At 36.3% G+C, this 14,488-nt stretch overlaps 1 protein-coding gene across 3 annotated transcripts in view; it reads right to left on the minus strand.

Moving 5' to 3' along the window:
• DNAJC24 (DnaJ heat shock protein family (Hsp40) member C24) overlaps positions 1–14,488 on the minus strand; it is a 59,557-nt gene that overhangs the window by 8,368 nt on the left and 36,701 nt on the right. For all 3 annotated transcript variants that reach the window (XM_021085296.1, XM_013994474.2, XM_013994473.2), the window contains exon 3: positions 8,104–8,242. In XM_021085296.1, the coding sequence (XP_020940955.1) occupies positions 8,104–8,242 (139 nt within the window). The remainder of the gene's footprint in view (positions 1–8,103; positions 8,243–14,488) is intronic.

The raw sequence follows: 14,488 nt of genomic DNA on the forward strand, positions 1-14,488 counted from the left end.
TTTTTTCCCTCTTTAAACAATGATCTCTGCTTGTCCACCATTGTAGTTATAATTAGAAAACTTAATTCCTTCCTAGCCCTTAAAGTAACTCACAGGAACCCTGTAATTAGCTTTGATAATTGTCCACTAATCAGGCATTGCACCTGCAAAAGACATAAGTTCTTTTTGAGTTTTTCATATTATAAATATTTTTGCTCATCACAATGCAATATTTTAATAGGTATCTGAAAATGTAAACCCTATCTCAAAGTTCTCCTTTATATGACATTACTGAAAATGTTGAGAAATCAGAAACTGACTTAGAAAGTTCTTTAATTAAAGAGATAGATCCAAATTTTAAATCTGGAATCTTAGCTACAAAATGGTAATAACTTAAAGAAGCAAAATCAAAAACAAAAAACAGCCTTTTGGGACGAAGACACATTGCCTGGCATTTGGTGAACTCTATCTTGAGTCCAATGACACTACATGATTCCTAATTCTTTTGAAGTGAATGGGTTCAGCTTTTTCTAAGGTGTTGAGGAATATTAAGGTCTGTCACACCATATTATTTGTCTGCTTAGCCAAATATGAAGACAGGAAAAACTAGATTTACTTACATGTAGAAAGCCGTACACTATCATTAACAAGAAAGTCCTGACGAATATAATGATAAAAATCAAATAATTTATGTGGTTACTTGAAAAAGAATCTTTCAACCTTTAGAAGTATAGGCCCTTCTGACCTTGTGTTCTATTGGATTTGTCTGACAACAAGAAGTGAAAGAATTCTGTGGCTCCATTGTCTCAACAGTGGGATCTAAGAAAACACTGGCAGGACTCATCCGAGAGGTTTATGAGCCTGCAATTCAAAGAGATTAAAAGGAAAATCTACGGAGATTCTTTCACACTGAAGAATAACATTAAATAACTATTAGCAGCTTGGTTCAGTAAAGCTTACTAGAGCTCTCGCTGGGTCATTCACAACTTTCTAAAAGAGGAAAGGTTTTTTTCAGCTCCATTTGGGAATCAATAAATATTTCTTACTTCTTACAAGACAATGGAATTCCAGTCTTTTAAAACTTCCTCCTAATGATAGTAAAATTTCTAAAACAGCTCTTTGTTTGCTGCTTAAATAATTACACTTCCTAATCCCAGGAAACCTTTTCTAACTGTAGCTACAATTCAAATAAATTAGTAAAACTAAATAAATAACAGCAACAAAAAGCTACTAAGGAAAGGAATTTAACTTTATTTTTTATGGATGAGATATCTATAAGTCTCATTCAAACTATTACTGGCCAAAAGGGTGAGTTTATCTGCAACTCTGTCCCTACTGTTCACATGTGGCCATATTGTGTTAACTCAAGTGATCAAGTCTCACTTCAATTAGTCCACTTATTTATTATTATACCATTTAAAATACTTAAAGCTTATGTGTGTTTAAAGTAAACAGCAGTATTTTCCTTTAGGTTTAACTTAGTATCTTGATGTTTTAAAACCAAATAATTTTAAACAATCACCTCATTCTTAAGAATCATTTCACTATGCATAATCAAAGTTTTCACATAGGAAATAACCTGAAGGAAATCAGTTCCTTGTCCTTGACAATCTCTGTTCTCGGAATAGTTTCTACCTTGATAAGAGATTCAGAATCAGGCAACATTTAACTTGAAACCCGCTCATTAAATCATATAGCTCTGTAATCCTTTCCCAGATGAAATTAAAGAGTCACAATTGTAAGGTCTTACATATTAAAGAAAAATTACAAACCTGGAGTTTAATTATGGACTTGAAGAACTACGGAGCTTTTATAAGCTGAACATAAACCCCGTGCACACGAAAGGCACCAAATGAAACCCGGAAATTGAATTTCATGTTTCACTACAGAAAGGTAGAACATAGCAGCATAAATAAGCCTGGCCTCTCACTCTGACCCTCAAATATGCCTCATTCCCAACTATTTGGAACTAAAATAGTAGGTTGTACACACCTATTCAAAACTTGGCAGCCCAGCACAGTGATTAGGAGTCAGAGAATGGCTTTGAGTTTCCCCTTTATCAATTACTAGCTATGTGACCTTAGTCAAATTACTTAGACCCTCTGAGCCTCGGATACCTTCTCTGGAAAAGATATTAATATCTTTTAATTTTTTAATTCCTTACAAAGTTGTTAAGCAATGATTAAAAGACAATTACCATAGTTCTGGTGCTCAACAAATGGCAGCTATTGTAACTGTTATTTTAATCTTATAATGTTTGTGTTGACTGTCTGTATCAGACCATAAAAAATGACTCGATTATTAGGTGGTTAGGGGAGGGGGAGCCTCAAGTACCACAGTGTAGTAGGAAGGCAGCAATTCTTGACCCTGTCTGGATTTATAACAATGTTAAGAAGTTTGCATTAAAACTGATCCATTATTATCAAAGTCATAGTCCATATAATTATTTAGTCCTTCCAAAGTATCAAACAAACTGAAAGACAGGAGCCACGGGGGAAAAAAAAAATCAAAATAATTAATTTGTGGATTAAATTCAGAGGTTAGACATAATGACAGCAGATCAGAAAGTCAGGGAAGGCTTCTTTCCAGGGGGAGGGGGAGAAGAAGGGAGGACTTGAGTTGGAACTTGAATGCAGAATAAGCTGTGAAGAATCAGAATGGAAGGGTGTTCTGAGTAATGACAAACAGCACAAGCTGATGTGTTTGGGAGCCCCTAAATGGATGGGGAGAAGATTCACATTAGGTCTGTGATCTAATAAGGTTAGAAAAAGTAATTAGGGACAAACTCAAAAGCTAAGTCCCATTTAAATTCCAGGGAGTAGATAAATGTTGTTTGAGGGAATGGGTAGTTATATAAGATCTTAAACAGAGGAGTGGAATAAAGAAAGCTAAACCAATCAAAGTGTAAACAACTGTGGGAGAAGGCCAATTAGCATCTGTGGAAATAGCCTGAGTATATGTTATAAGCTGGATATGGACTACTTGGTAGCTGTGAGAATTTTTAAAAGATCACAAGATCACATAGAAAAAAAAAACCAAAAACCTAACACTGAAAAAGAAATGCCAACACTCATTTTAATTCACTGACTATATACTGAGCAAACTAGAAGTAATCAAGAGTGTAATGTGAAACGATTTCAAATCTGAGGATTAAAAACAAGTAATGAAAAAGGTGGACCAGTCTTGGTTTTGAACCCAATGAGTTTGACTGGGTCAAGCATCGAAGGAGAAATTGGGCAAAAGGTTAAAGATAGAGACATAACTTCCTAAAATCCTACATTTTCTCTGTTATTATATCAACTCCCAATTACATTCAAGTATTCCAGGATTATAATTATAATCTTGCCCATAGGTTTCTACAACATTATTTGAAACTCGTCAAATTTTTATTCAAAACCACTGAGAAATGATCTTCAAATACATTTTCATTGCAAAAAACCAGTTATTTGCATTTAAGTAAACAGTAATAAAAAATGTGAGTCATCACTTTCTTGTGACAAATAAGATGGAGCAGGAGGACCATCACAGAAAGTTTTATCTACGTTCTCTTCTCTCTCTGAAGAAATGCCAGTCCCTAACTGTCTACATGGATTTTCTGCATCATTTCACATACTTACTTTTTCTAGAAACAGTCACCAAAAAAATATGCCCCCTGATGCTTATCTTCAAACTTTACCTGAAGCACATTTTTATAGCCAATTTTCAAATTCCTAAAATCAAGTGGAAATACTGATATGACTATAAATGGAAACCCTAATCTGACTAATACAAGTATTTTATAAGGGTCAGTTTTAGCTCATTATTTACATAAATATCTATTGACCTTAAGCCATTATTCCAAACAATTAACCCAAATTCATATTATCTACATTTAAAAGTATTAATTCGCTTCTTAGGGAGTTAATCAGTCTTTAGCATTAACTTGCTTTTCAGGAAGGATTCTTATTTTAAGCTTAGGAAATTACATGTTGATTCGGTTTTCTGACACACAAATGTTGGTGAGGTTTTAAGATATACTCCTCGTTTGGCCCCAGATTAATTTATCATCCATTCTCAAATATTTATCAAAAGAGAAGTGGATTGTATAATACAACTCCAGAAATGACCTTTTGTATCTAGGTAAGGAGAGTCTAGCTGATCAGCTTTAAGTAAAGACACATTAACACACACTAAGGTAAATATGTCCAACTGGAACTAACTGATTAAATTCACTAATTCACACTGCTTTCAAAATGTATGATATCTGAGAACTGAATACTACTCATCTTTTCTTAGGTTTGCTTTTCTTCAGTCTGGTCAACACTGCCCTAAAATGTTAACTAAGAATATGGAAGTGGAAATGAGGGAGAAAAAATATACGTACTTTATTTTAACTACCCTAGAGTTTTTCTTTTGATAATTTCTTTTGTGAAGGAAAGGAAAAGAGATGTCAAGAGCTCCTTTAAATGTCTTTTAGAGAAATAAATGGTTGTAGGTAATACTGATGAGGCTTTCCTTTAAAGAGAGCACCAACTTTGAGCTATAAAATATAAGAAAGTATTTAACATCAGCCAATAAAACATCTTCTGCCTCCTTTGCAAGGATTATAGAACTCAAGCTTAATTTTATACTATATATTAATGGAGGACAGGAAACAAACATATTTAAAGCACACCTTATGAAAAGAAAGTTCTACAATGAACTATCACCACATGCAAAAAAAAGTTCTGTATAACAAAGCTATTTCCATGTCCCCAGGGGGGTGACCTAGAAAAAAAGAGTGCTTTGACCTGGTTATAACAAATTCTCTCTCTCTTGGTAACCTATCTTGGTCTTTAACAAATTATCACTCTCAAATATTTTCCTTCTATCAGTTTTAAATCCTCACTGTTAGAAGTTCAAGTTCACTTCCTTCTTTTAAGGAGTCATTTATTGAAGATGCGTCAAGAAAGAAAAATTAATGCTGGTATTCAAAAGAAATGACAATACTAAACTAGGTTTATTATAAGATTTTTAAAATAGCTCTAGTGTGAAAGGCTTAAAAGCCAAGTTACATTTGGATCAGAAACTTTTCTTTTTTTTTTTCCTAAAAGCTTTATTTAGCATCTTTGTACTTACCTCTTTGTTCTTTTGTTGTTGTTTTTTGCTTTTTAGGGCCGCACCTACGGCATATGGAGGTTCCCAGCCTAGGGGTCTAATTGGAGCTATAGCGGCTGGCCTATGCCATAGCCACATGGCAACACCGAATCCTTAACCCACTGAGCAAGGCCAGTGATTGAACCTGAACCCTCATAGTTCGTAGTGGGATTATTTCCACTGCGCCACAATAGGAACTCCCAGAAACTCTTATTTCTTAACTAATCAGCAAGCCTATCACAATTTAAAACTGAAACATAGCACTCTATTTGAAGCCTCTGCTAATGAAGGAAATATTTAGTACTTAGATCTGAGGTCATGAAAATTTGTATTTCTATTGTCCTTCTAGAATAGCTCATCCACCTGAAAAATTTGCAAAACAAATGGACATTATATAAATTCCCAGATGTATCTATCTGAATCATGAATCAAACACAACTTTCATTGTATGTGGTTTGTCTAAACTTTGTTGTGACCTCATCAATGACAGAAGAATCCTCTGTGATAGAGGAGCCTACAGTTGGTTCCATTAAAACCTCAAAATCAAGGACTCAAAAATCAAAAGAAATTCACATTTCCAAAGACTTTTCAAAGGCAATGAGAACAACTTGAAGATGTTAACTATTTATTCTTCCAACATCTCTTTTTTTGTTTTAGGGCGGTACCTGTAGCATATGGGAGTTCCCTGGCTAGGGGTTGAATTGGAGCTGAAGCTGCGGGCTTATGCCACAGTCACAGCAACTCAGGATCTGAGCCATGTCTGCAACCTACACCATAGCTCACGGCAATGCCTGATCCTTAACCCTCTGAGCAAGGCCAGGGATTGAACGTGCATCCTCATGGATCCTAGTCCGGTTCTTCAACCACTGAGCCATTAAGGGAACTCCCCCAACATCTCTTAAACCTTCCTTCATGCAATTCTCCTGTCCCCTTTTAACCCTACTTCCTATTTCTCTCCACTTCTGGTCTTCCCCACCTTATACCTTAGCAAGAGAGGGATATTTTGTGATTCCTAATCTGTCCCTACCTCTTTCCTCTTTAGACAAGTAGGCTTCTAGTAAGTTTCACTGATAGGTTCTTAATACTTTCAAGCTGTGGCGTGGCAAAAATGCAGAGTGAAGGTACAAGTACATACCCTACACTCCTTGGTTTCAGGGATTATCCTCACATTAAGCAAATGAGCACCCTAGAATGAAGACTGATAAAAACTGTGCAAAGCACCATGTAATCTCCAGCAGAATGTGGTCACTTTAGGAATACAGGTAACTTCTCCCACACAACACATTCATGTGTTTTATTTATTTTGTTTTTTTTTAGGGCTGCACCTGTGGCATATGGAAGTTCCTAGGCTAGTGGTAGAATCAGAGCTGCAGCTGCTGGCCTATACCACAGCAAGAGCAATACCAAATCTGACCTGTGTCTATGACCTACCCTGCAGTTTGCAGCAATGCCAGATCCTTTAACTCACTGAGTGAGGCCAGGGATTGAACTCACATCCTCATGGATATTAGTTGGCTTCTTAACCCACTGAGCCATTCATGTGTTTTAGATTCAACACTTTCAAAGAAATTTTATTATGTGAAAAAGCAGGGTCAAAAAGATATATCTATAATAGAATTCATCCTCAAATTGTACTATCTCTTCATTCTTTTGCCAGAAGTACAAACGTGTTTACAAAAGAAATACAAAATTTGAAAGCTGCCCATATATGCACCACATAGAAAGGGGGCTCAATATTTAAGACATATTTGAAAATTAATCCAAATTCATTGCAAAGGTACACTTATCAGTTACTTAACATTTTTAAAAAGCTCATCAATCTTAAAAAAGCAGAAGGGCTTTAGAGATGATTAGTATTATGAAAGTCACTATTAAAAACAAATACTCCAGTACATAAACAAGTTGCTCATGAAGTCTTTACAAAAAGGTATCACACACTGCCTCTAAAAAAGACTTAATTTTATTGACACAACTCCCTCTGAAAAATAGATATGGATATTCTGTATATATCATCGCAAAGGTGTTAACCTAAAATGCTGTGTTGTAGAAATAAAGCCTTATTTCTCAAATCAAATTTTCATAACCCTAATAGCAAGAGCCTTAAAATCATTTTGTTAAGTTTGAGGGTGTGCCAGTGCAGCACATGGGAGGAGATTCAATAATCAAATAGAGACAGCAAGCTTTTATCAACACATCCGAGTCAATGCTGAGCCGGGTGCGCTATGGCAGAGTGCAATTGAGTGTTTTCCCCACAGGCTGTAGCTGATTATTGACTCCCCCCATTAGCATGTAGGGTGCATATTGAAGGTTCAAATAGAAGGCCGAGGGACTCCTATCCCAAGGCCAGTGCTGAAAGACAGCCTATCACTTCGTGTAACTGCAGCCCATGTGTGACAAACCTGACCTACATTTCTCCCCTTCTTTCTCACAATAGCTTGTCACTGTTTTAAGAAGCTATTTTCTAGAATGCATAAAAGAAATGACTTTTAAAATTGCTTAGGAAATGTGCATTTTTAAAATACCATTTATAGCAATCCTATAAGGAAAATAGTTATCCATGAGACAACCAGGAAAACCTAGCCTAAAATAGGCAGAGTGCTTTAGGATGTTATCCTTTATAGTATCTTCCTTTAGATTGTTAGTTATATACAGGGTATAGTCTTAAACGTACTACAATTAAAATTTTAATCAGTCCATAATTAAATTTAATAAAAAGAAGTTTTTAAACATAAAAAACATATTAATTAGGAATATATAATTAAGCATTTTCATTATAAAAAGTAGCTTTCACAGCTTCACAAGAAGCCACATCCTAGTAGTTTTGTTAACTTCTCAATGGATACACAATAATCACTGCTAAGAATAGGGCATAATTAGAAACAATGATGGAGGGGAGGAGTGAGGGAGGCAATAATAACTTGGTGCGAATGCTGGAAAATGCTCCCCAGGAATGGCTGCAGACTGCCTCAAAGCACTGCCAATGTACTGGGGCTCCCCACAAGTACCTACCATGCCGCTGCAGGTCATACTCTTTTTTTGTCTCTTCGTTCCCTAGAATTTTCCATGCCTGATCAATTTCGATGAACTTCTGTATACATTCCTCCACTGTTCCTGCTGGCACATCTGCACTTTGTTTATCTGGATGATACTGCCAATCAAAAATAAGGGGGGTGATGAGTAAGGAGGGCTGAGGCAGGAGGGGGAGGGGAGGTAGGTTAAAAAAAACCCAAAAAACTATATATCTGAGCTTAGTTAAGAGAGAGGTAATGAGAAGATGAAAACTAAGATGCCAAGCAACGAGACAACAGTGTTGGGCACAGGAGACAACTGCCAGGTTAATTAGACCACTGGAGTAGCTATAAATCCACCAGTGACATGATCTGTCACAACGTGCAAAGACAGCATTTTCTGGATAATTTGCTGATGGAATCACTGGTCTCATGGACAATTTACCTAGAGAGGATGACTAACACAAACAGAAATAGGTACATGCAGACAAGCAGGACATGACAAAGAAAGAGTATAAACTCCAGAATATAAAGCTCTCCATATCAAAAGTGCTTGGCTGAAATTACACAATTATACTTTAAAATAAAACAGTTTTCATCTTCTGCCTCAGCTCTGATGCTTTTAAAGTTATATACTCCCTCAACATAAATTTTTATTGAAAAATGATTATTTTATGGCAGATTTGTTAAAACAATTTTAAATAACTCAATGAAACATTTGAAAAAAATTAACTCATTAGTACATTTTTCATGCTGAACTTCTCCATGCTGGTGATGATTTTTCCTAATAGAGCAAAAGCTATTGTGATATTTGGCTGCTCAGAAGAACTAATGAACATTACGCATGCTGGGGAAAAGATTTAGGGCAAATAAAGAAAATCAGCCTTCCATTTTCCCTTTGACAAATTTAGGCCATCAATTACCAAACGATGCTCATAAAAGTTACTCCCATGGTGAGGTTTAAGCAATCCTTAAACCTAGGATATTAAATAATGTACCAAAGCCAAAATAGAGTTGGCTACATTAAAGTTCTCTAGCTAACCCTTCCTCTAACACTACATGTAAATGATTTGTACAACAAGTCTGGTATGGTTTAATGTTATTTCATGAGCCATGCTCAAATACATACACCATTAGTGTATATTTAAGATATATTTACATGTGAAAACTCAATCTCAGTATGCCGCAAGCATTGAGTAAGGCCCTAGAGAAATCATTTTAATAGCTGTATCAAAGGAGATTAACTAGAAAGACAGTTAACTAGAAGACAGTTAATTTCTACTAGGCCACTATAGAAACAAACAGTAGTTGGTATAATTAACAAACAGATTGGGCCTAATCATGTACCAACCTGACCAAGAAAGCCCTACAAAACCAACATATAGTTACCTGAAGCCCCAAACAAAAAGCTATCACTAAATTCCGAGTTACACATCAGTTCTATGGTAGTCAAGGCACAATTCCATTGCTTTCATTATCATGGAATTTTCCTGACTAATTTTTTAAATTAATAATTCATCATCTGAGACATTTAGATCTATTCTGTTGTGGTGCTAGAATGCAATAGATTTCATTCTGTGATAGAGGCATCAATTAAAAAAAATGACAGGAGTTCCTGTTGTGGTGCAGTGAGTTAAAAATCCAACTGCAGCAGCTCTGGTCCATACAGAGGTGCAGGTTCGATCCCCAGCCCTAACCTGAACCCTAACCCATGGGTTGAAAGATCCTGGCATTGCCAGGGCTGTGGTGTAGGTCCAAGTGTAGCTCAGAATCCCTGGCCCAGGAATGTCAAAACGCCACAGGTGCGGCCATTAAATAAAAAGAGAAAAAAAAGGGCAGTCACAGCATGAAAATAAGTATGTCAATTGGGACACTAAAAGCCTTGGTCCATTTTTTTTTTTTTTTTTTTTTTGATAGCAAGTTCCGAAACAAAATGAAGGTCTAAAAAAGTTAATACATTCTGTGGTAGGCTGATAATAGCCCCCAGAGATATCAGACCCTAATTCCTGACACCTGTAAACATTACCTTATTTGGAAAATGGTCTTTGCAGATATAATTAAGTTAAAGATTTTGAAAGGGAGAGATTATCCTGAACTGTCCAGGTGGGTCCTAAATCAGTGTTTTCATAAGAAAAAGGCAAAGAAGGAGTTTGACACAGAGAAGGGAGGGTGAAGTGAAGACTGCAGAGATAAATTTTAAATACTGGCCTTAAAGACCAGAGTGATGAGACCACAGGCCAAGGAAGGCTGGCAGCCGTAAGATGCTGAAAGAGACCAGGAATGGACTCTTCCTCTAGAGCCTCTAGAGGAATCATGGCTCAGTTAACACCTTGATTTTGGTCTAATTATACTGATTTTGGCTTCTAGTCTCCAGAATTATGAAAGAATAAATTTATATTGTTTTAAGTCACTAAGTTTGTAGTAATTTATTTCCACAAGCATAAGAAAATTATACATGATCTAAATATATCCATGGTTTAAAAACAGAATATAATAGATGAAACAATTTCTAAAGATATTTCAATTAAAGATCTATTAACCAAGTGGTGTCATTATTATGCACATTTTTAACTTAAAATCTACAATGACTCTTTATTGTCCGTGGAAACCAAGCCTCTAACATTATGTCTGAAGACTTTCTGAACCCAAAGTGAATGCTAATGTTTTTTCTACTATTTCCACGTTGGAACCCTCCCAGGAGAGGCAGGTTCAAGCATTCACTATCACTGCAAGAGACCACAATCATTTTCCTCTTGTTGTCATGGCTTATTTTATTCTTTGCCCTTATTTTCTTTGAATCTCATTAGCCAAACCTTCCCACTGTTGAGAGCCCAAAGGTATTCCTACTTCATTCACTCAATGATCAAATGAAAGAGAAAAAACTAAAGCATCCTGTGTTCCAGGAGCTGGCTTACTAATTAAATGAGAAGTCAGAAAAAGACAGCATGGACTTCCTTATATTGGAAAAACGACAGCTAAATCATACAAATAACATGGAATTCTGAGGAAAACACTCACCAAATAGAGAAAATAGTGATACTCCTCATTAACAGAATAGGCATGTACTAAAATCAATGGTGCAAAGTTCATTTATTTTAACTTCCTTTTTTTTTTTTTTGGTCTTTTTTCTTTTTTTTTAGGGCCGCACCTGCAGCATAAGGAGGTTCCCAGGCTAGGGGTCTAATTGGAGCTACAGCTGCCACCCTATGCCACAGCCACAGCAATGCGGAATCCAAACCGTGTCTGCGATCTACACCACAGCTTATGGCAACATTGGATCCTTAACACACTAAATAAGCGAGGCCAGGGATTAAACCCTCAACCTCATGGTTCCTAGTCGAATTCGTTTCCGCTGCGCCATAACAGGAACTGTATTTATTTTAACTTCTATTTGCTACCAGTACTAAATTGAAATGTATTTTGCTGCAACTGGAAGAATTTAAGTCACCTAGAAGCAAAGAACTCAAAATTAAGAAGTCAGCAAGCTGGAGTTCCTGTTGTGGCTCAGCAGGTTATGAACCCAACCAGTATCCATGATGCCTGGGTTCACTCAGTGTGTTAAGGATCCAGTGTTGCCATGAGCTGTGGTGTAGGCCAGGAGCTGCAGCTCCAATTCAATCCCTAGCCTGGGAACTTCCAGGCTAGGAGTGGCTCTGAAAAAGAAGAAAAGAAAGAAAGAAAGATATCAGCAAATCTTACAATAAACCACTGGAAATTAAAGTTTAAAAAATTACGAATTACCATAGCCTCAAGGGGAAAAAGCGGGAAGCAAATGGAAAGAAATACTATGTTTATGATGGGAAGATCATATCCATTTTTTCTAAACTGATAAAAAATTTTACGCATTTCCTATCTAAATTCCACTGAGCCACTTTGAAGAAGTAGACAAGATGATTACAATGTTTATATGAAAAAAACAAACATCTAGAACATGCAAAAGGATCTTCAAAAAGTACAAAGCTGAAGGACTTACATGACCCTGACTTTAAGACTTATTATAAAGCTATGGTAATCACACTGCAGTACTGGCCTAAATATATATAAATAGATCAGTGGGACAGAAGAGTTTAGAACTAGACCATACACATGCAGTCATTTGATTTTTTTTTTTTTTTTTTTTTTTTTGTCTTTTGTCTTTTTGTTGTTGTTGTTGTTGCTATTTCTTGGGCCGCTCCCGCGGCATATGGAGGCTCCCAGGCTAGGGGTTGAATCGGAGCTGTAGCCACAGCCTAAGCCAGAGCCACAGCAACGTGGGATCAAGCCGCGTCTGCAACCTACACCACAGCTCACGGCAACGCCGGATCGTTAACCGCTGAGCAAGGGCAGGGACCGAACCCGCAACCTCATGGTTCCTAGTCGGATTCGTTAACCACTACACCACGACGGGAACTCCCAGTCATTTGATTTTCAACAAAGGTGCCAAGGCAATTCAATTCAGAAAGGACGGCCTAGAACAAATGGTGTTGAAACAACTAGATGTCCATGAGGAAAAAATATTAACCACAAGCCCTATCTCACTCCACAGACAAAAACTAATTCAAGATGAACTGCTAGATAAAAATGCAAAATACAGAACCATAAAGCTTCTAGAAGAAAACAGAAGAGAAAATCTTTGCCCCTTGCGTAGGCATAGATTGCTTTGATAGGAAGCGAAATGCACAAACTCTAAAGACACAAAATGGATAAACCAAACTTATAAATTTTAAAACTTTCTGCTCATCAAAGATAAATTAAGTAAGTAAAGAGACAAGCCACAGACTGGGGGAAAATATTGGCTAAATATTTATATAATAAAGAATTCGTATCCAGAATATTTTTTTTAAATGATAGTAAAAAGGCATACTAATTAAAAATAAGGTGGGGGGGAGAGACTTGAATACACATTTTTCAAAAGAAGACAGATGAACAGACAATGTACACATGAATACGCACTCAAACCCTTTTATTAGTTATCAGGAAAATGTATATTAAAATAAAAAGACACTGCTAAACATCTAATAGAATGCCTAAAATAAAAAAGACAGAACACTAAATGCTGATAACGATATGGAATAACTGGAACTCTCATATGCTGCTGGCAGAAAACAATTTGGCAATTTGTTATCAAGAAACACATATCTACTCTATGGTCAAGCAATTCTGCTTCTGGATAGTTACCTAAGAGAAATAAAACATTACAACACATGTCCACAAAAGACTTATAAAAGAATGTACTAAAACTCTTATTTATAACAGTTGAAACCTGAAACCATAAATGTCTATCAACAGGAGGATAGATAAAATATAGTATATCATAAGGGAATATTATTCAACAACATAAAAGAAAAAAACTATGATATATTCAATGACAACACAGATGAGTATCTAAAACATAATGTTGAATAAAAGAAAAACAAAAAGGTACACAGTGTATGATTATATTGATGATATTCAAATTCTGGCAAAACTAGTCAATACAGTTTGCCTCTATATCCCTGGATAAAAGGACTTATATATCCTTGGATTTTGGTACCCTTGGGATGTCCTGGAACCAGTCTCCCGAAGTTACTGACCAAGGGATGACTACAGTGATAAAAATTAAAAGTTGGTTTTCATGTAGGAATAAGGTATGCAGGGGGGAAGTTAACTGGAATGGGCATAAGGGAATCTTCTCGAAAAATGGAAATGTTCTATGTCTTGTTTGGGCTGGTGGTTACATGGAATTAAATGTCATCAAACTGAACACTTAATTAAGTATCCATGCATTTTGGGAGTTCCCTTCATTGCTCAGTGGTTAATGAACACGACTAGGATCCATTAGGATGCAGGTTTGATCCCTGGCCTTGCTTGGTGGGTTGAGGATCCAGCATTCCCCCTGAGCTGTAGTTTACGTCCAGATGCAGTTCAGATTCCTAGACTGGGAACTTCCATATGCTGCAGGCATGGCCCTAAAAAGCAAAAAAAAAAAAAAAAAAAAAAAAAAAAAAAAAAAATCTGTGCATTTTTCAGTGCATGTATATCATATCTCAGTAGAAAAATACCTTCAGGAAGGAATGGCATGATATACTTAACGTGATGAAAGGAAAAAACCTCCAACCAAGATGACTCTACCCAGCAACGCTCTCATTCAGATTTGAAGGAGAAATCAAAACCTTCACGATAAGCAAAAGCTAAGAGAATTCAGCAACACTAAACCAGCCCTACAACAAATACTAAAGGATATTCTCTAGGCAGAAAACAAAAATTCCACAAATGACAAGGCTCACCAGTAAAGGTATATATACCGTAAAGATACGAAATCATCCATGCACAATTATGCCACCAAAATCAGAAATCTTGAGAAGAGGTGGGTACAAATGCAGGACACTGGAGATGTACTTGCAATTAAGAGACAACCAACTTAAAAA

Source organism: Sus scrofa, chromosome 2 (genome assembly GCF_000003025.6).
Source record: "Sus scrofa isolate TJ Tabasco breed Duroc chromosome 2, Sscrofa11.1, whole genome shotgun sequence".
Taxonomy (NCBI): domain Eukaryota; kingdom Metazoa; phylum Chordata; class Mammalia; order Artiodactyla; family Suidae; genus Sus; species Sus scrofa.